General features: G+C 35.5%; 1 protein-coding gene across 1 annotated transcript; it reads left to right on the top strand.

Moving 5' to 3' along the window:
- Nucleotides 1–4,513: 4,513 nt before the first annotated feature.
- LOC110458439 lies at nt 4,514–21,524 on the top strand. Its single transcript, XM_021510124.1, has 16 exons — nt 4,514–4,579; nt 9,331–9,545; nt 9,833–10,283; nt 10,750–10,903; nt 11,261–11,702; nt 12,560–12,662; nt 13,376–13,551; nt 13,984–14,063; nt 14,327–14,435; nt 14,921–15,074; nt 16,028–16,238; nt 16,842–17,042; nt 17,633–18,027; nt 18,396–19,023; nt 20,038–21,270; nt 21,319–21,524. Exons 1-16 carry the CDS (start codon nt 4,514–4,516, stop codon nt 21,522–21,524), a joined length of 4,824 nt encoding a protein of 1,607 aa, XP_021365799.1.
- Nucleotides 21,525–22,056: the final 532 nt, after the last annotated feature.

Below are 22,056 nucleotides of genomic sequence, written 5' to 3'. Positions count from 1 at the left end.
TAAGTATTTATATATTGTTGAGTTACATAGAAATATAGTCATTAATTTGTTTTATTTTTTTATTTTTCAAACGAATTACTGATGGATTGAGATAAGCTATTAACCTTTATAACTATACATTAGTTGTTGATATGGACATTGTAGCTGAGGCAATGGAACCAAGTATTTGACAGATACTATGCCAAAATATAATTGGATAATATTGACCACACTAAAATATCGTGTTCCCCTCACGCGTTTGAATTTCACTGATAACATAATTCATATTTGGAGTCTTCCTTAAAAAATGATCAACTTAGGTTCCGAGTGACTTCAGTACACGAAAACAATGGCGCGACAGCCTGATCATCTCCACTGTTGTGGTATTTATAGCGGGAAGATTAAATATTTGTTACTCCTGTGGAAAGGAAACACGTTTTCCCTCTTGACTAATCATGTTTAATTCTCGAAACATGATTAATACCGGGGAAACATAGAATCGTGTTTCCCTACCATATGGACAAGAACTCATTATGTTCTAGACCGGTTTCATTGGTTTGAGGGAAACATCATGACAGTTGGCACAAATGGTACAGAAAAAAGGAACTAGTCTAGAAAGCCTGCATGGTTTAACGTGTCTTTTGTGCCATTTTGGTGACTCTTCGTCTTCCGAGATTGTCTATTAGTATACAAAAATCGTTTTAAAGACATTGCATCGATAAAAAAATTCACAGAGAAATACATGATTTACGTTGCTGGTATATTTTGGGTGGGGGCTAATGTCTAGATAGAAAACGTTGAAACCATCCCCAAAATCTGTAGGAAGGCCCAATATCCGTCGACTCATCCAGTAAATATGAAGTTTAATATAACAGGCTACGCTGTATTTTCCTGTAATATTCGTTGACAAAGTGAATGAATTATCTCTGATAGAAAACTCATTTGTGTAGGAAAACTCAACGTAAAGAATTATTGCACATGCATTGTCTGATCTTTTCGTCGTACTGTTAGAGTAATCATAGAACGATCTTATGTCAAGTGTTACTTTAACAGAAAATATCGAGTTGTTGCCAATTGAGGATTGTAGCCTGATAGAAACAATATAAATCACGGTGGAAATTGTTGTGTTACCTTTTGTTGAAACAATTTGTTTGAATGTGTCATGAACCAAATAGTACCGTCATAAAATACAATAAAAGCATTGAAGTATAAAGCATTACATTATTGAAACACATCATCATAATCAATTCCACAACGCATCATGGTGATAAATTTGAAGCAACCGTGTTTCATACAATTATACTGGTTAAGTCCTGCAAAAATTAATTAAAACGCTATGCATTTCATTAAAGTAAGAGTTGTCTCCCTTGAAAGACATTTGATTCAACCTGCCTTAAAGTTACATCATATTCGTATTTATCTTGCATGTCTTCTGCTGTGTGCTTTAAATGTGAAATCGATTGATTAATTATGATGATATCTGAAAAAAATAAAAACATATTTTAAAGAACGAGTATCTTTGACGAAGAAGGTATTCTGTATGTATCACCGTAAGATAACATAAATACTTCACACTGAAGTGGGTTTACTTCCGGTTGCTCCTACTCAACAGAACACAGATCGATACCTGTTCAATGCAATAATGTGCTCGTAATGTAAATAGAAAAAATGAAACCGACACCCACACTTTTTCGTTTTATATACCTATCTCGGGCACGTGTTTTCCACCCTCGTAATCTTCGATAGACATCGCTCTGTTATTATTTAAGGTCAAGTATGGGACCTTTAGCTGATAAACCATCAAGTGGGTCAGGTCCGATAATTCAAAACTTTAAACAATCCACTCAGATATTCAAATGTCAGTAATTTCACCTCGCACGTTCGGCAGTCAACCTAGAGTATTATCGCTGGGTGTATCTGATGATATGGTTGGATGGTTAATATATATTATATATAACAGTTGTATTTCTGACTATATTTTGCATGAAAGAAATTAACCTTTTAAGAGCATTTGGGATGATAAAAGTCTTAAATAGTTATTAGATATCCATAAAACTATTGATAAACAGTTGCGATCACTTAGCTCACACAGACGTCACTAAAATAAAGTAATTTGTATTATCTGATATTTGCATGTTTGAAGTCTTCTTATTTCCGCCAAAGGATCTGATGAACACACCTAATATATGCATATATTTTTGTTCCTTTCCTTAATATTCTTAATTCATTTTTCATTTAGTTTTTATTGATCTGCATACAACGGTATCAGGCTTTAGATTTTGTTAATTGTGTTATATGTTTAGATTTTGATTTTCTGTTAAAACCGTAAAGCAGATATATAAATATATTTAAATACGAGACCTAGAGTAAGAACTTCAGCATATGTGATTTAATTCAAGGTGATCACCATCAATAATGAGGTAACGGTTATTTTGTCCGTTTAGATTGAAACAATTATATATTATGATCAGTCAAGTCATACGGAGTTTTACCTACGTAATTCTATGTAAAGGGTAAATTAAAAATAAGAACATCTGTATGCCAAATAAAACAATTCAAGACGCCATAGATTGTAACTGTGATCCAGGAGGTGAATATATGTGCAAACAATACAACCTCACACAGATAACTCAACATTGTAAGACAAGACACTAGTTGTCTACATTTCTTGATGATATTATCATACATCAACAGCCGTATGATTCCCCAGCATATCCGACTAGTAGTATTATAGAATATATTGATTACAAAGCAGAGAACCTATATTGCTAACATGTTAGACTTTATTAGTTTTGCGACCTTGGAGATAAGCCGTTTTATTCACAATTACACCAGGGCTTACAACCGTTCGTCTCTGTGGATGTTAAATCGAATCTATTCTAGTGGTCCTTTCCGACATCCGTTCAATAAGGTCAACTCGAACAGATTGTTAGGCAAACGTTGGGCCAATAAAAGTGTAGTCACATGTAATCGATAATGACGTTCCACAAATACATACACAATAATGTACTAATCTTTGGCCAGGATCATACATAGCAATACCACATTGGCCCCTGAAAAAGTAACCTCGCGCGAAAGTGTAAAGTGTGTCAATCTTTTCACCTTTTAATAATACTAATATTCTTAAAAGTTTCAAATAAACTATTCAAAATGATAACTTAAACATCAAAATTTGAATGAAACAAGATTTTTTCATTTCATTCGTATAATAAAATAACAACTTCACTATTTTTAAAAATACGGTTATTGACTGAGGGGAGTTTTTCCCAAAGTGCTAGAGTTAAATACGTTTATTTGTTTTATTTAGAAAAGAACACGTTAGATAAGAAATATCAAAATGTTCTTGGGTTTCTCTGAATTTGTTTAAAATGGGATTTAGCACGGACAAGGGAGGTCATTTATGCATCTTTATTTCAATACTAACATGTTTAATTTGTTTCTTAATAATATGATGCATTCTATCAATTAATTTGTTTTTTGATTTGAATAGATTTTGCATGTTTTCTTTAAAATAAATGCTGTAGTTGTATTTTTTACAGTAAATGATTACATTGCTCTACAGGATTGAATTCATTTGAGATCGTGGTTCTGTTGCGTATGATTTATAGACATAGGTATTTTCATTTTGTACAATCACAACCGTGTCAAATTGTAAATAGAATTTCGCAATTCAACGTTTCCATATCCAGAGAGTAAACTAAGCAGGCAATATAACAGAAGGAAAGACGCAATTAGTATACTGCACGTACCCAACTGTACAACCGAAACATGCCGTAAAACGGAATCCGGAAAGGGCGTTTAAATAGTAAATACGGTGTCCCATCAATCCCGACATAACCACACATTTTGTCACGTAGATGAGCAAAACATCACCGCTCGACTTTCGTTACGTATTCACCCACATGATGTGGGTGTGGTAGCCGTGGCAAGCAGCACGAGTGTGCACTCGACAGAAGTGCAAACAAATAAATGACAAATAATAGAAACAAAAATAAACTTTGAAATTAAAGATGAAATACATAGATTAGCTAACGAATTTTGATATTTGTAATGCCGTTTATTTATAGGACATATTAAAAGTCTAATTAACGTTATTTACTTGTCAAGTCATTAACAGGTATGTTCTGCAGGGTTGTGTTACGTCAGAAATATTCTAGAATGTATGTAGAAGGGGTGACTCTAACTTATCGTAAAGCTATTCGGAATCTTGTACATCACCGCCCAGTTTCACATCCGCTGACGACCGTCCTACTGATAGTAATGATATCAGCCTCCCTCTGACACACAACGCAAGCTCTGAGTAAGTAAAAGTTTGCAGACAAAGTCAACAAGTAGCCATTAGTTGCTAACGATACCTTGATATGTCATCCGTCTAACTTCCGAAATCATCAAAGTAGAAACTCTCTTTCGCCTCGCTCATCAATGGGTCGAGGTGTAGAGTTTAATCCGAATGTTCCATTTGAAATGAACAACATCGTTAGAAAGATGCCCAGTCCAATGTTGTGTTTCATTTGTAATTCTTTTTGTTGTGATAATGGACTTACTAGAGGAGGAGGACAATTGGACACCTGTTCTTTTACGTAGAGTGTACGAGGGTTTTGTAAGTAATTAATTAGTGATTACGTAACATCTACTGGATTTGTATTAATTAATGGACATCTATTATTTAGGGTTAAGTACACTTTATTGAAAACTTAATTTCATTAGTGGACACTTCTTCTCTAACGTAATGTGTAGTGGATTTTTATTAATTAGTGGACATCTCTTCCTTTAGGTAAAGTATATTTGACATTTGTAATCAATTAGTGGACAATTCCCGTAGTTAATTAGTGAACATATATTCTCTAAAGTAGTATAATTACTTAGTGGACACTTCTCTTACGTAATGTGTACCTGATTTGTTTTAATTAATTGACAAACCACATCATATTCTCATGGGAAAGTATATTGGAACTTTATTTTATTAGTGGATATGTGTTATCTGAGGTTAAGAATATTAGAGATTTATAACAAAATGGACAATATTGGAACATTAAATATGCATTAAGTGGATATACGTTTAACTTAGGCAAAGCATTTTGGAAATTGCTTAATTATTAACGGATATTATTGGAACTTTCTGTACGCATTAAGTGGACATATATAATAAGAAATTTTGATTTTATTAGCGGTCTCTACAGGAACGCTACGTAGTAACTAATTGATCATAGGTTTTCTTAGATCAATATATCAATCAGCAATCAGTTGACAGTCTTACCTTAAGTAAAGTTATTTGATATTTAAAATGTATTAGTTGACGTTTGTTCCGTAGGTTATGTATATTGGTAATTTGTTATTAATTAGTGAGCATTTGTTCAACGATATGAAGTGTTTTGGAATTCATTACTGACCATTTTTCCTCGGGAGTTTATTTTAAAGAAGACCTTTGGGACATCTCTAACCTTATGTAAAGTATATTCGAAATTTGTAATTAAGCAGCGAACATCTGTTCACGGAATGAAATGTATTAGGCACAGAAATATGGATGTGGAATTTATCAATATTTCGAGGTCTGTCCTCTAACGTAATATGTACCAGTGATTATAAGTGTTTGATTATTTGACATCTGTTTTCACAAGAAAGGTTTACTGAAGACTGTAAAATACTAATGTATGGTTGTATATTTAAAATTAAACCTATCTTTATGAAAACATCAAAAGTAATTGGACGCATGTTATGACAACTTACAATTGTCCTTTTCCATTAAACATTTTAACAATTGCACCATTGATATAATAACCAGCATCGTCGTATTTCTCATTTGTAAAGGTACCGTAATAGAGGCGTACTAGTACCAGTAAATAGTTACTTCGCTGACAACTATTCTTTTTGATTAATTTTTCCGATGACTGTTAGTCACATCGTAACTAATATTTAAGTAATTACAAATGCTTTATGACCTTCATCAATCTATAATTTTGTAAATAATTGATAGGAGTTCATCTTTCTCCTTATTAATTAAATGGAATTTGTCCCTCGTGTTATGTTTATTTGAGGGGTTGGTGTGGGCTGTAAGTAGTGGCACATGTCTTTCACGTTATGGTTATCAGAGGATTGGCTGCAGTGTCGGAGTGAATATGTGACACTGTGAAAAGTAAAACGATACGCCAATCCAGTTATTTTATCAAATAGTTGATAACTTGGTTCAATATAAACTATTGCCGTCGTGAAAACACAAATATCAGCCATGTTAATAACATAATACAAAGGTAATGTAGATGGAATTGACCAGAAACATTGTTGGTAAATATAATTGACATATTGGTCTTTGATACTCAAAAAATGTTCCAATCTTAATCCTTTCATACAACATGTATTTAAAAAAGGTTGACTGATTTGTTAACAAATAAGAACTTATTTTAAGAGCTATGCGACATAGATAAAATTATAAAATGAAAGTGGATGTTCAGCAAATGGCGGGGTACATAATTTTTTGAATGATTTTTCTTTTGACAACGTTTTTTGAAACGAGGCAGCACTTTACCTATCGCATTTCTATGGTGGACTGTGGCATAAAACAATTATACATGTAGTCACCTACATATACTGTATACCGGGAAATTGTCGCTTCAGTTAAATTGTTGCCCTTTTTTCTTCCTCCATAATGAGAACGAATTTAAAATTACAAAAAAAAGAATAATGTAGAGAATCTAATAATGATTACATAATTATATGTGAAGGTCGACATTAGGACTTGGCGAATATTGATTTTATCGTCGAAGAGCGAAATTTTCCCGGCATGCAATATATTTACTAATCGGTCATTCCCAGGACTTTAATATCACAACATTCTTTGTCTACAATTTATTGAATGTTCATAACTCAGCCATCTGTCATTGTTTGTATAACAATCTGAATCCACTTTCAAAGCCGCAGACCTCTAATTTCGTCTGCTTATCAAAGTATGAATTGTGTTGAAACACTATATTGATAATTCTTGGTGAACGCCGATGTTCAATATGTTTCATCATGTGTTGTCATTTGATAGTCACAATAATAATGTCTTTCATTTGTAATTATTTATCATTTTGACACATCCATTGAGTAAGCAATATATCAAATGAGAGATTCGTCATTTTGTGGAGTGATCTTCCCGACAACGGACACTGTGAAGGTGTAAGACCTCCCAACGGCGGCATTTCTTAAGTCTTGACCTTTAGCAGAGTTCTAAATAATTGGCCCGACCCTTGGTAGTCGGTATAAGGGATCATGTATTCGAATAACTAATGCTGCAACGGCAAAAACTAAATTGCGTCAATACGTTATATGTGTCTCCCTGGAATGTGTAACATAAAACGATGACACCTCTGTTTTTGCATGTATACAGAACTCTACAAATAGCAAAGTACAAATAAGGAGAAGAAAGACGTGATAAGTATATAAAGACGAATTGAATGATAAATAAGTTGAGAAGGAAAAGTTTATAATCTTCATGGTAATACATAAGATCATTCCTTGATATTGTTTGCTACCCGTTGAATTGTATCCTGTGTTATTTTCTGATTGTTATCGGTGTGAATCCAAAACAATGGATATCAGCATTGATTGTGTCACGATGATGTTTCTCATATTAATTTTAACATTGCATCTGAATCGCCAAATCGCTTATAACTATACTATCAATAGATAATAGACAATACCTGTTGTCATCGTTTCATCAATTAGAGCCTAGTGTCTTCTTCACCTTTTGTTGTGGTACTTAATGTTTTCTGCTGTAAGTCTCTAGTTTCAACTTTAAGTTTATAAAGAATGCAGGTAACACTCATGAGTCCATGTGGTACAGTTAAGTGTTTACGTTGGCTTTCTGCTTAGACTAATGACGTGTTAGAGTTTTTTTCCAACCTTGTTTTATTGGTGATTATTATAAGTTATGTACTATGTGACGATGGTGTGTTTTTAAAAAATATTTTTCTTTTGTTTTGATTTGTTTTTTGTAACGATGGACAATAAAAATACATATTTCGGTTTGTCATATATATTCTGAAAGCCTTTGTATTGACAATGAGGAACACTATTGGTTTATATTTTCTTTATTTGTTTGTTTATTTTTTCTTTCAAGATAGAATAAAAAGTACCATATTTTATGAATTTTTCCTTTGGTCCTTTAAAGTTTAACTCTACTTACTGTAATAGTGGGAATGGCCAAGTAATGTTTACGCTTAAAGCATTTCTCGTTATGTGAATGTGAGAGTATATTATATAATGTATCTGTCCTTATTTAGAAAACTTGGAACTAGTGAACAATTACTTTACAATCAAAATATCAACGATATAAATAGGCATTTTAATCATTTCGTACAAATGTTTTGTACTGGTCTTTCATTATAAATTATATTAAAAAATAGAATGCACAATTCTAATATTAATCCAAATGATTGTATTAGTTACAGCACAATAAGGTCCCGGAGACAAAGCCGGAGGGACCAGTAGTTAGGAGGACGATTCCTCTCCCGACCACGAACGGTTTTACTAGTACCGAGAACTTAGTCATGAAATCCGACATGATGCATGTAAGTAATTCCTAAACTTTATAATACTTCATATTTAAAGAGGCATTAACTATCATACAACCTTTACTTGTCGCTGAGTCAAATTATACGCAGTCGATAATATAAGTTGTTTGCGCAGTTTAATTGTCGCGCGTCACCTCTAATATGTAATAGACAAACTGTGTAAAGTGATTTTTTGTGTTTAAGAAAGAATTAAATATAGAAAATGTTGAAAGAATGTTTAGTTTTGTTTGATACCTCACCTGTAAATATTTAATCTAGCAATCGAAAACCGCATCATAACTGCAGAATGTTTTCATCAACAATAATGGAAGGTGTAGTATGTTTAAGTTCGGAAAAAAAACTTTGGAATTACCTATGATATACCAGTATGCATTTGAATACACAAACATGTTTGTAGACAATTCAAACTGAGGTGTTTCGGTAAGTATAAAGTAGTTCGTCTGAAAAGGTAGCATAAATTCACATACACAAGTTCATTTTCATGTTAAAAAATGTTACACACTTTAACAGCTGAGACCTACGTGATAGTACCGAGAAGTAAACATACACATAACCACTAATCCTTTGTTTTAACAACCGGCGATAATGACAAGCCAGGAGTACTGCCACATCAATAGATTGTAAGGCCTTTAGGGGAAAACGCCTTCACGCCTATAACACATTGCGGTCTACCTATATCCACGACAGTGCTTAAAGTATCATGACCCATATGTAGTTCTACTGAATCTAACAATTAGACCAACGTCTTTGATTTTATCTTGGGTCAAAGAAAATCTAATAACTCCCTTATTTGTTTAAGGCTAACAACACCGGGATCGTTAATCCCGCCTTCACTGAGAATGTCGACAGCGTCAACACAGAGACGCCATCATGGAGTGACACGAGCAGCACCAGTGACAACAAAGATCCGAACAGCTCACGCGCGTCAACGCTGACAAGAACTATGGAAAACGATACACTTCCGGAACCGGACCGGAACTACAGCGTCATTAATGAAACAAGGGACTCAACCCTGTAGGTGTCCTTCAGGAATTATATAATTTTAAGCAAATAGATTAAACGTAAAAATAAATAAAAAATCTAATGAAATAAAATTAAATGCATTGTATCGAATACTTGATATTTTTGACAAGTTGAACGAAAAATAATTAATTACATGTATGTTGTTTTTATCGTAAATCATTAAATTTGAATATATTTATCATGTTCAAATAGTTGCATTGTCATCGGCCTGGTTTCTACAATATAAACAATTTGTCTTACGTATTTGATTCTAAATACTTTCTTATTTGTATATTCAGAACATCAAACCTTGACAAAAAGACAGGCATCAAACCATGGGACGTGTTTCGTATTATGCCGAGGAAAAGCTCCTCTGTATTCGATGACTTGTTTGTGAACGTTATAAAGAAGGTTGTCAAGGTGATAACCAGTATATTCCTGACGCTTTTCATCATGATGATGACAATACTTAGCAAAAGTTTGTTGTTTCTCATAACGTCGAACATTTATACGAATGTGACTTTGGATTGTGTGACAACGCTGTTACCAAGGGAAGTGACGTCATGTCGTCGAGTACTTCCAGACGAACCTTTGAAGGACACGTTTCAGTTTTCACAGAACGTAGAAATCCGGTGGGTCTGGGCGTTGTTCATTGTAGTGTGCACGCCCTACATATTCACATGTGCTAAATCCGTTTGGAGAGTTTGTTTCAAGAAGACGCGGCACACCAGGTTCCGGGTGTTAGCGTTGGTAAGTCAAGTTCCGAATGTTAGCGCCTGTAAGTATCAGGTTCCGAGTGTAAGCTTTCCTGAATATAGTACTAGTCCTTTCATGGATATAATTTACTTAATTCAGCCTGTGTACCATGAATCTTATTCTGATGATAATTAAGTAACTGATATTATTTATTCTCTTCGATTTTACAATAGGAACAATAGTCATGGTTTTTTTTATTAAAAACCAACGCTCATTGCACAAAGAGTGCACTCGGTAACGACAATACCCATCATAATTGCCTAAATAAAATTATGTTGCAGTGAATTTTGAAAATGATCCGTTTCACATATGAAAGAACAATAAATTATACTTCATAAAATATAGCTAGTGGTCTATTTTATTTATTGTAGAAAATATCTAATCTACAAGAAAAAAACAACACATTATTGGTTATTCTGTTATTACAAATGTCTATTGAGAATCACATTTTTTCCTACAGGTTCTAGTCATTGAAACATTGCACTCCCTAGGGATCAGCATCTTCGCCTTTTATCTGCTCCCTACATTAGACCCCATCAGAGGGCTGCTGTTGACTTTCGGTGTAGCATTTTTACCGTCTCTTCTTAAGATATTCGACAACCAGAGTGAGATTGGTAAACCAGTTTATCTATTGATAGCTGACTTTTTCGCAATGCTGTTCCAAGCATCTGTGTTGATCCTGTGGCCAGCGGTCAACTTAACACGTGGTCAAAACTTGAGTGAATCTTGGTCGATTCTCGTGTCACTGTTTCTTATTTCGTTAGGATGGTGGGAGAATTATGTCAACACATTCACACATCTGGGAAAATTCGGGAACGCTTTGAAGGAATTTAAAAAGAATATCCGTCGGATGAGAACGCGAATATATATGATAGTCAGTTTCTGGAAGATCCTGGTAACGTTTGGATTTATGCTGGCGTTAATGAGTGAATTCAAGGCTCCATGTGTTGCGGAGTTACTCTACCTTGGAGACGACAAGGCGATGGAGTGTCCACACTTTGTGAATCCTTTAAATGCTGCCAACGTAGAAAGCACTAATTACATGAACGACCCATTCTGGATTAGTATAGTACAAGTATTCTCCTGCCTTCTCTGTTACACGTTCGCTAAATCAGCGTGTAAAATTCTCCTACAGGTCGTCAGCTTTGCACTGCCGTTGATGTTAGCGGCTCCAATAATGTTAGGTCTCTTCATGGGCAACTGTGAGTCTTTTAAGTTGAATGGCTCCACGGGGCCACTGATGCCCGACTACCTTTACTGGACGTGTGATATTCATGGAATATCCTACGACTTCCTGGATAGTCTCGTTTCAGACTACTATCTTCCCGTCACACTCGGGTGGTGGTTGTCTTTCATGTGGGTCACCTTCCATATATGGATTCCACGTGTGGAGCGGTTAGCGCAGACAGAAAGGTATCGTGTTAGTTATTGCAATTAATGAATTAACATTTCAACAATAAAACGTTTCACGTATGAGTATCATTTTTATAAATATATATCAATTCAATGAAGGCATGGAGACTTTGGATAATATTTTGTCTCGTGACTGCCATAGAATTTCTTGATTGGCTGTTAAAAACCTGTTCGAAATAACTAAGCAAAGCATAATTACTTTATCAAAATATAAACATAAATAATGAATATTTTAGTTAATATTGTTATGGTCGTATAAAACACATTTGCATTGCATCAATATCAATGTGTGATATAGGACAATAACAACACTTGCTAAAACATTCATTGGTTAAATATTGGCAATATCATGCTTGTTGTTAGCGTAACAACTTATTCAACAAAACAGTTCAAACAATGTGAAAGATTTACCTTACTTTTTACCTTATATTGAAAAAGTTGAAAAGAATCATAAGAACGTGTTACATTAGTAGTAGTTCAGTTTTTATAATTCCTTTAACTAAACGCCAAAAGCTGCTTAAAGTACAAAAAGTACACGGTAGCCATATATAATGATATGAATAACTGGTCTTGACAGAAATTTATGTTAAGGCCATCGACCTTTTACCATTAAATACCGTTTTCCAGCACATATGTTGGTCACAATACAACCATGTTTGCCTCAACACATGCTTAAGAAACCTGGAATTGAAAAACCGCAAAAAAGTTAATATCTTCTTACCAAAGTTTTGAATATCATAAGCACATTTGCAAAAGTGTGATTGTTTCAAACAAAATAACATATCTGAAGAAGTTGTAATCTTCTGCTTAAAATGTCAATAGCTTTTTCTATTTATTGTAATTACATTATTTTACAGACTTTTCGTTCAGCCACTTTATTGCGGAGTACTACTCGAACAATCTCTGATGTTGAACAGACGTCGAGACGATAAAGACCGAGAATCTCGGGGTTCCGAAAAGGTAGAGCGTTTTTTCCTAAGCAAATCATATCTGCAGCCATCTTGTAACATATGCTATCTTGGTACTATAAATGTTCTTGTTTTAGCAGTTTTCTTGCTTTAGCGCATTCAACAGTGCTAACAGGAAAATACACATTTTTCCGAATAACACATCATCAAGTAATTAGTCAGTTGCGCGCAAATATATGACTGCACTGAAAGATGAGATGTATTTCATCATATATAAGTATGTTAATATAGGTATGAATATTGAATGTTGACTAAAAGAATACAGTTACTATTTCAATATTATTATACGGCCCTTTCTATATAGTAATTTATCAACCTGAAACCCCATATAAACCTTTGTGGAGTTAGAGGCCCGAGGGTTGAATCATTGTATGAGGTAATTGGTATTACGTGGTAGGATATGAAACTTGCAATACCATATAATATTTGTCATGTAATACGCACATAAAATTCATTAAGTTATTAGTCAAGGCAGAATTATTAATTGCACTCGAAAAAGAGCGGATAGTGCACGTGCTTTGCAGGCATGGCGCGTGCCGTCTTGTCCGAGTACTCTGGTTTCCTCCCACTATTTTTCAGACTATAAAGTTAGCCTGACACCTCTTTGTGTAGTCAGAAAATAATTACGTATGATGTGAAAAAAAATAAGGATCTGAAATGTTTTAACAAAAAAACAGCAAAACATACTTCATTTTACATTGACAGGTGAAAAAGTTTACAGAGGAGAATACGTACATGTCTGCTGACAGGCTAGGGGAAAGGATGCCCGGTGGGAGGGGGCTGTTCGGTCAATCAAACATCACACCCATGATTTATGTGTGCGCCACAATGTGGCACGAGACTAGGAAAGAGATGAGTCAGATGCTGACGTCACTTTTCAGGTACGCGAGTATTTTCTATAATAATTTGGCATTATTCGATTTACAAAGAAAATATAACATGATATGTTTTGTATACATACGTCGACTAATATGAATACCAATCTTAGAGTATTTGCTTTTAATGTCACGTTCTACCGAATTCTTTATCATTACATTTTTATTTATGATAATTAGCCTTTTACGCTATTGGTAACTTATCATCTCTTTTTATGATCACAGCATAAAATGAAATTAATAAACAAATGATTTTCGAACAAGTTTATTATTATTATAGTAAAAAAGTCAAAACAACTGATCTAGCTTCAACCGAGGTAACGATAATGTATAGGTTCGTTAATGCGACCATGTGATGCTTTGGACACATTTTGATATCTATTTGTTGATGACAGTGTCTCGATGATATGACACTATATGATATGATCTTTCTTCCAGACTAGACAATGATCAATGTGCACGAAAGAATGCGCAGAAATTTTTCGATGTTGTGGATCCAGATTACTACGAATTCGAAGGTAATATATATATATAACTGACTATGAGTTCAAGGGACAAGACCTCCCTCATCAATACCGTCCTCGTGAGGAATGCGTGTGTTTCTGTTTTATTTAAATACTTGGAAGACAGTAAAACTATTATAAAATATTATAAAATTAAAAACAAGTTATTACAACTATTTAACATCGAACAGCGCTGTTCACGTAGTATCGCATCCTGAAATAGAATTATTACACATGCCAGGATACTTGTATATATATTTATCTCTTAATATTTGCAGTCCATATATTTTTCGACAATGCTTTCGAGGCGCACGATGATGACGAATACGAGTACCACGCTAACACCTTCGTCAAACAGATGATCAATGTGCTAGACGAAGCTGCTAGGTAAGTACCTAAATGTGTTGTTGTTTTTCGTCATGTTCTGAAATATCAAGGTTTTATATTTTTTAAGATTTTCGTACGAGAACGCCTTTGATAATGATTTCCGATTGACATTTCTTCATCTACATCAAAAAAAGAAAATACTGAGGACAAATAGGTAATACGTTTTAAATAAGGAGATAGACGCTGTGTCTCAGTCCAAGACAACATTATTTTAGTATGTTGTTGATAAAAAGAAAAAAGCATTCCTATACAAAACACTACCAGAAAATCATGCCTTTCTTTCAAGTATTTTGTTATATTTCCTATTTCATTTAAAAAAAACTGTCTAGTTTCAACGATTATAAAAGTAATGTGTCCAAGGTGATTGTGAAGACCTCATCCCAACAAAGTAATCAACACCTAAAGGGGTTAGCCTAGATTTATAATTATTATATTATTGATTTTTATAAAAATATAAACGTGTTTACTTGTTTGTTTTTTAACAGTAAAGTACACAAGGTGATGGTGAAGATCTCTCCCCCTACAAAGTACCCGACACCTTACGGGGGAAGACTGGAATGGACACTTCCGGGTAACAACAAACTGACCGTCCACCTCAAGGATAACGCCAAGATACGCCACAAGAAACGTTGGAGCCAGGTACGAATCAAACTTTTACCAGTAATGTATGTTCAAAACGGTTACCAAATTATACTAAAACAATCGGTATAATTAATGTATAAAGTAATGCATATTAAAACAATTTCTGTAGATACGGATTAAAGACGAACCTATTTGATAATTAAGTATGCAGAACAAGATCTTTTTTTAATCAAATATGCATTATTAGCAAAGTATACAGCAATGCATACCATCTATTTGTAGTAGAGTATTTAAACTATTATCATTAACGTACATGTACAGTTTCTGTTATGTAAAGCAACTATTCCCAGTAATATAAGTATTCCGTCTTTGCGTATTGCAGAGTATCTTCTCTTGTGAGCAGGTATTGATTGTTACGTCATTGGTTTGTGTGAGAAAATTACGTCGTTTTCTTAAAAATTGATGACGTTACTCTCACAATCAAATGACGTAACAACCTTTACCTGCTCACAAGAGAAGATAACTCTGCAATACGCAAAGACGGATATAGTGTAATAACTATATATCTGAGGTTTTCTAGTGGGTTTTTTTACTTTTAGACAAATGTTTTCACAGCATTATTTTAGTTTCACACCATCGTCCTATTGTGATGGGTTAATCTACCTGTTTGTACATTGTAAAGAAGCATCACTGGTCAATTTACTTGTTGTGTAACGATAAGTCCTTTTTATATTGTCAATCAATATACTTGGAATGAATTGAAAGTGAGGTGTCTGTCATTGTCACACTGTAGGTAAATGTAACAGAGTTTGAAAGTGAGGTGTCTGTCATTGTCACACTGTAGGTAAATGTAAAAGAGTTTGGAAGTGAGGTGTTGTCTATCATTGTCATACTGTAGGTAAATGTAATAGAGTTTGGAAGTGAGGTGTTGTCTATCATTGCCATACTGTAGGTAAATGTATGTGAACAAACTAACAAACAAATACCTACTTAATTATTCTGTTTGCCAGGTTATGTATATGTACTACCTGCTAGGATATAAACTAGTGGCACAGCCTCTGGACGCTCGCCGGAAACAGAAACTCGCTGACAACACATTCATTCTGGCATTGGATGGAGATGTGGACTTCAAACCGTCAGCAGTTCAACTTCTCGTGGACAGAATGAAGAAGAACGAGAAGGTCGGGGCGGCTTGTGGTCGGATCCATCCTATCGGAACTGGTACGCTTAAACGCCAGCATGTTATATTAAATATCATACAGCAATTTACCGTCGGCAATGAATTCATAGTCGTTTCAGTGACTGCAATGTTTAACGAATGAATTACTGTATACTTTGAATACAAAAAGAGGCTTAAATACAATTAACTCTAGCTCAAAAGTAACAACACATGTCAGAATTGGTTTGAAAAATACAGACTGAATAAAAATAAAGGCTTAAATTAACTGTAGCTTGATAGCAAGAAAAATATGTCGGAATCGGTTTGATTAATACTGACTATCTATCACGGTGTTTGTGTTGTGAAATATATATCAAAAGTAATTGATAATTTATTTCATTGTTTTATTCGTCTACATTGCATTACAAATTATGAAATTTAAAGTTATACTTGAAATCAGTTTGATTATGTTTCAAATAGTAGTTTTTCTTATTAAACACTATCAATTTAAGAATATAAATATATCGGAATGAGGAGATAATTCCACATTTTTTTTTTATTATACACTTCATGCATCCGTTCACAAGCCGTTAAGTTTTTGAAATTAAAAGTAAAAATACACAAATCCACCGCATTAACAAGTACATAATTAAATTGTGTTTCAGGCCCAATGATATGGTATCAGAAGTTTGAATACGCCATAAGTCATTGGCTTCAAAAAGCAACAGAACATATGATTGGCTGCGTTCTGTGCAGTCCCGGATGTTTCTCTCTGTTTCGCGCTTCATCCCTGATGGACGACAACGTGATGCGGAAGTACACTACAATTTCCACCAACGCCAGACATTACGTACAATACGATCAGGGTTAGTATTCACGTGCTTCAGTGGTATCCGTATTTGTCACAGTGCAAAAGAAATTCAGCAGCAGTCCATTAGTTAACCACTCTGTTAGGCTATATTTGCATTCCATCCCCATAAGTTTATGCGTATGTGCCATGAACATAAATTACCTACGAAGAGATATCACTACCACGTGTTGTGGGTGTTGTCTGGCAAGAGCAAACATGGCACTTTGAGAAGTGTCTGTCATATCATCAATTTGAAATTGGTTAAGTTTATTTGATGATATATATTTAGCAGTGTGCTTCCTGTCGTCCATTGCACGCTCTCTCAATTAGCATTATTTGTTCCACAGAGGCTCGCTTAACATCAATTGTCATGTGACCAAATTAACCCAAAACAAAACCAGTCAAAGACCGGATGTAGATATTTTCCACGCAACTGCAATAGTGAATCAATGCAATAAACGATTGTCTGAAGTAAGCACGGTGTAAACTGCGGTTGTAAGATATGTAACTTTTGTTTTTAATTCTGAGTCTTTGACAAATATTACTTTGACTTTTCAATAAATATAGATGTATATTTACATAGATCTATTTATTTGTACCCTGTAGGTGAAGATCGTTGGCTATGTACTCTACTGCTGCAACAGGGATACCGCGTAGAGTACTCAGCAGCCGCTGACGCGCTGACCTATGCCCCGGAAGGATTTAATGAGTTCTACAACCAGAGGAGACGATGGGCACCTTCGACCATGGCCAACATCATGGACCTGTTGATGGACTGGCGAAACGTCATCTCTATCAACGAGAATGTGTCAGGTCTTTACATGTTGTACCAGTTGCTCCTCTTCATTTCGTCCATGGTCACCCCCGGAACCATCTTCCTCCTTATTATCGGGGCCTTCAACAGTGCCTTTCGGATAGACCTCATTACTTCTATGCTCATCAACCTCGCTCCCGTGGTTGTGTTCCTGATTGGGTGTTTTGTACTGACGCCGAAATGGCAGGTTAGTGTCGTAACGATCGATTAATATTTCCATTATTTAATACTCGACATGAATTAGCATAAAAGCAATATTTTAATTGCACTCACCATCGTATTTCAAACAAACGCATTAAACACAATTAAGTTATTTTATGCTGAAACAAGGCAATGTAATACATATTTTGAATAAACTCACATCTCCGGGAAAATTAACTAAATAAACGAAGGGACATAACTCTGTATTAGTTAGGTCACGTGACCCAATTCTCACATGTAAATGGTCACCATCAATATGATTCAAAGTAAAAATTACTTATGGATGGAAAAGGGGAGTGCAAACCTGTTATCACTCTAAATATTTAACATCACGCTTTTGGTATTGTCTTCCAGCTCCGTCTGGCAGGCGTGCTGTCTCTGATCTACTCTATGGTGATGATGATTGTCATTGTGGGTCTGGGCCTGGAGATCAAAAGAGAGGGAATATGTTCGCCGACCACAATTTTTCTCGTTTTCCTCGTGGGAGCGTTCATTATAGCAGCGATGCTCCATCCCCAAGAGTTCACGTGTCTGTTACACGGCGCCCTTTACTTCTTGGCGGTACCAAGCATGTCCATGCTGCTGATGATCTACTCAATTTGTAACATGCACATCGTATCCTGGGGTACCAGAGAAAACGCCGTGGCATCGAATCCAGCGGAGCCAAAGAAAGCCACGAAGTCTCATAAAATTTCGTCTATAATGGACAAGTTCAAAAACAAGAACCATGAGGATAGTGACTATGCATTCTCGTTCGGAAATCTGTTCAGGTGTCTCTGTTGTCCTAAACCACACGAGGATAAGACAGGGGAAACATTCGCCGCCATTTTAGAGAAGCTCGATGGCCTTGAATCGGCAATGTCTAAGAAAAAGGAAGCCGTGCAATCTACAGATGCTGGAACACACGTGACTGAGGACGATTTGAGTGGAAAGGGGACACTGGATAGTCACCGTAAGCGCTCGGAGGAGTCAGGCATACGATGTAAGTACACAAATCCGAGGCTAATTCGTTAACGATATTTAATCGATTTAACGGTAATGGATTTAAAGAAGCATTTCTCCCACAACACTATAGGTCAACTCACTCTCAATTCATTGGATAAACCTGCTAGGAGTTGGTAAACATTTTCGGTTATCCACTAGTGCTTACCACCCTGGTCGTGATTTCATTGGTCAATATTGTACTTCTGACGTCACGTAACAATGCTTTGCGACGTCATCTCCCTTTGTGACGTCATGATTCACGGCAATTGTTTCCCCCATCAGAGGCACACATAGTGTATTTCAAGAGAAACATATGGCTTTCCATTTCATATATGAACGTTATGAAAGAAAAAGAATCGCAAACTCGTGATGGTAGGTTATCATGTTTATCTAACTCTCGTTAGGTAATTTTAAAATTATAAAAGACACTCGGTAAATCTCGTGTCTTTATACAATTTAAAAATTAACTAACTCTAGTTAGATAAACATGATTACCAACCTTCACTCGTTGGGGAATCTCTATATAACTGGTCCAGAATGGTTTTGGGTTATTTCCCCTACTACATGTTTGTGTTCAACTCGAAAAGTAGAATGAAATAAATGTCACATCTAGCAATGAAAAGTGTTTTTTTAATGTTTTTTTAATACACTTTAGTAAATATTCTCCTAATTCATGTTTTCTATTTCACTTTTCGAGGTTATCTCCCCTACTACATATTTCTGTTTTTCTGAAGGTTTGCTCTCATATAAAACATTTTGTTCACTTCTAATTAATTGAGGTTATATCCCTTACAAGACATATTATTTTTTAATCTACAAGATTATCTACCCTAATACAAATATATTTCTGTTTTTAATTTTCAATAGACAAGATCCCCTAATAAACATTTCTATCTTATATCGGAGATCATTCCCCTGCTATGTATTTCTTTTTATTTTACTTATGTTTTAATAAAAAAAAAAAAACAGATGAGGTTATCTCTCTCACTAAATCTTTTATTTTTGTCCACAGATAACCCGATTTATCACAACAAGGCGATGCCCCACGAAGACGATACGCCCTATTGGATCCACGATCCCGATATCGGACACGGTAAAATCCGCTACCTCAACAAGGAGGAGAAATCTTTCTGGAAAGACTTAGTCGCAAAATATCTCTTTCCACTAGAAAGCAACGAAGCACAGAAGAAAAAAATGACGAAAGATCTCGAACAGCTTCGAAACAAAATCAGCTTGATGTTTTTCATGATAAACGCCCTCTTTGTGATAATCATATTCAGCTTACAGTATTCCAATGCTACTAGTATAGGCGCTGACGGGAAACAGGGATCCGGATTGTCTATCCCACTTCCCTGTCACGATACTGAGACAGGTAAACTTCTATCGCTCGAACCCATCTCACTCCTCTTCATGTCAGTGTTCGGTATTGCTCTCGTCATCCAGTTCATCGCCATGTTTTTCCATCGTCTGGCAACCTTCCTGCACATCATGGCATCAACGGAGGCTAATTGCATGAAACCAAACCAGACTGAAGTTGCACAGATGGATATCGCTAGTAAAGTGCAGCTAGTAAAAGAGATGCAGAGTTTTGTGGATGATGACGATACACGGTCTATATCTACCACTGGTAGCGACCTTGACGAGGATAGCAGCATCACTGTAGACGATTCACCGAAGATCAGGCGTAGGAAGACAATTATTCGACTGACAAAGAGGAAACGGCGCCAAGCACCTCAGGCTGGAAGTCTTGGAGGAAAGTTTCTTAACAATTTCATTGAATTCGCTAAGGATCTTGAAAAACGTGGAAGTGAACACAGCAATGACGGAGATAGGAAGAAGAAGAAAGGAAGCGACAAGGCGAGAAGCAAGAAAGCCATGCGGGCGTTAGAGTCTCTGGAACAGAACAAAGAGTCGGTTATTCATAAAGCAGAGGTTATCAAAGATAGATGGAAAAACTTGGCAAAGAAAGCGAAGTACGAAGGTCAAGGTAACAACTGGGGGTCACTGTTAAGGTCAGTAATGGGGCAATCTCGCACCAGCCTCAACACAATTTCAGAGGACGACAAACGGAACTCGTGGTTCCGAGGTTTTGCAAAGATGAGCCGGTCTAACAGTGAGTTCTCGTTACCGGATATGGGTTCCTGGTCAAACCGGAACAGTTACGCTGAGCCTATTTTTAACATAATCACAGACGGTATAGGACCGCCAGAGACATCGCGCCAAAGAGACAACGTGAAATCTATCGGTGTGATAAACAACGGCAAACCTGACAGAAATATGGATGTCATCATAGAAAGTTCCTCCCCTACCCGGAGGACAGAAAATATTTATGACACTGCGGATGGCGGGGCAGAACTCGTCAATGATTCTGACTCTGAAACCGAGGCTTCGGATGCCTCATCCTCACGGCACGTGTCACATGACAATGACATTGTACTGAGGCGAGTAACCACAACGGTGCCCAAGCCTACGAACGACACAGGTGATACACAGCTATGATCCGGGTCGTGTACATGTTTTAGTCAATGACATTTGTTAACTTATACACATCACTTTGTTATTACACTCGTTGTCTTTCAAAAAGTGCAACTTTGGAATATCTCGTCGTCATAAATATTATATAAACATTCATTGTGCCATATATTGTATAATGGATATGTATTGTTTTGATTGGTGCTTAATTGTTAGCATTGCGTCGATGTATTTGTGATATGTTCCAAAAAAACAAAATTGGAAAAACAAATATATAGATTTTTGTTCACATTTCCTTGACATCAGCTCAGACCAACAGATATCCAATACGCGATTTTAAGCACAAATTCTACAATTTGATTGCTCATATAGTCGATTGCTTTTTAAGAAATCTGAAAAGAAATTGTGTTAAAACTGTTATATATTTTGCTGTCAAAATATAGTCTGAAGAATCTTTAAAACAGATCTTCGATTGATATAGTCTTACTCAGGCATTCCATTTAATTGATTTTGAACGCGTACTTATGATAGAGTAGTCTAGTTATAGTCGGCCTCTGTA

The sequence above is a fragment of the Mizuhopecten yessoensis genome, unplaced genomic scaffold (genome assembly GCF_002113885.1).
Source record: "Mizuhopecten yessoensis strain PY_sf001 unplaced genomic scaffold, ASM211388v2 scaffold9605, whole genome shotgun sequence".
Taxonomy (NCBI): domain Eukaryota; kingdom Metazoa; phylum Mollusca; class Bivalvia; order Pectinida; family Pectinidae; genus Mizuhopecten; species Mizuhopecten yessoensis.
The sequence above is the reverse complement of the archived record's forward strand: the minus strand, read 5'-3'. Positions and strand labels throughout refer to the sequence as shown.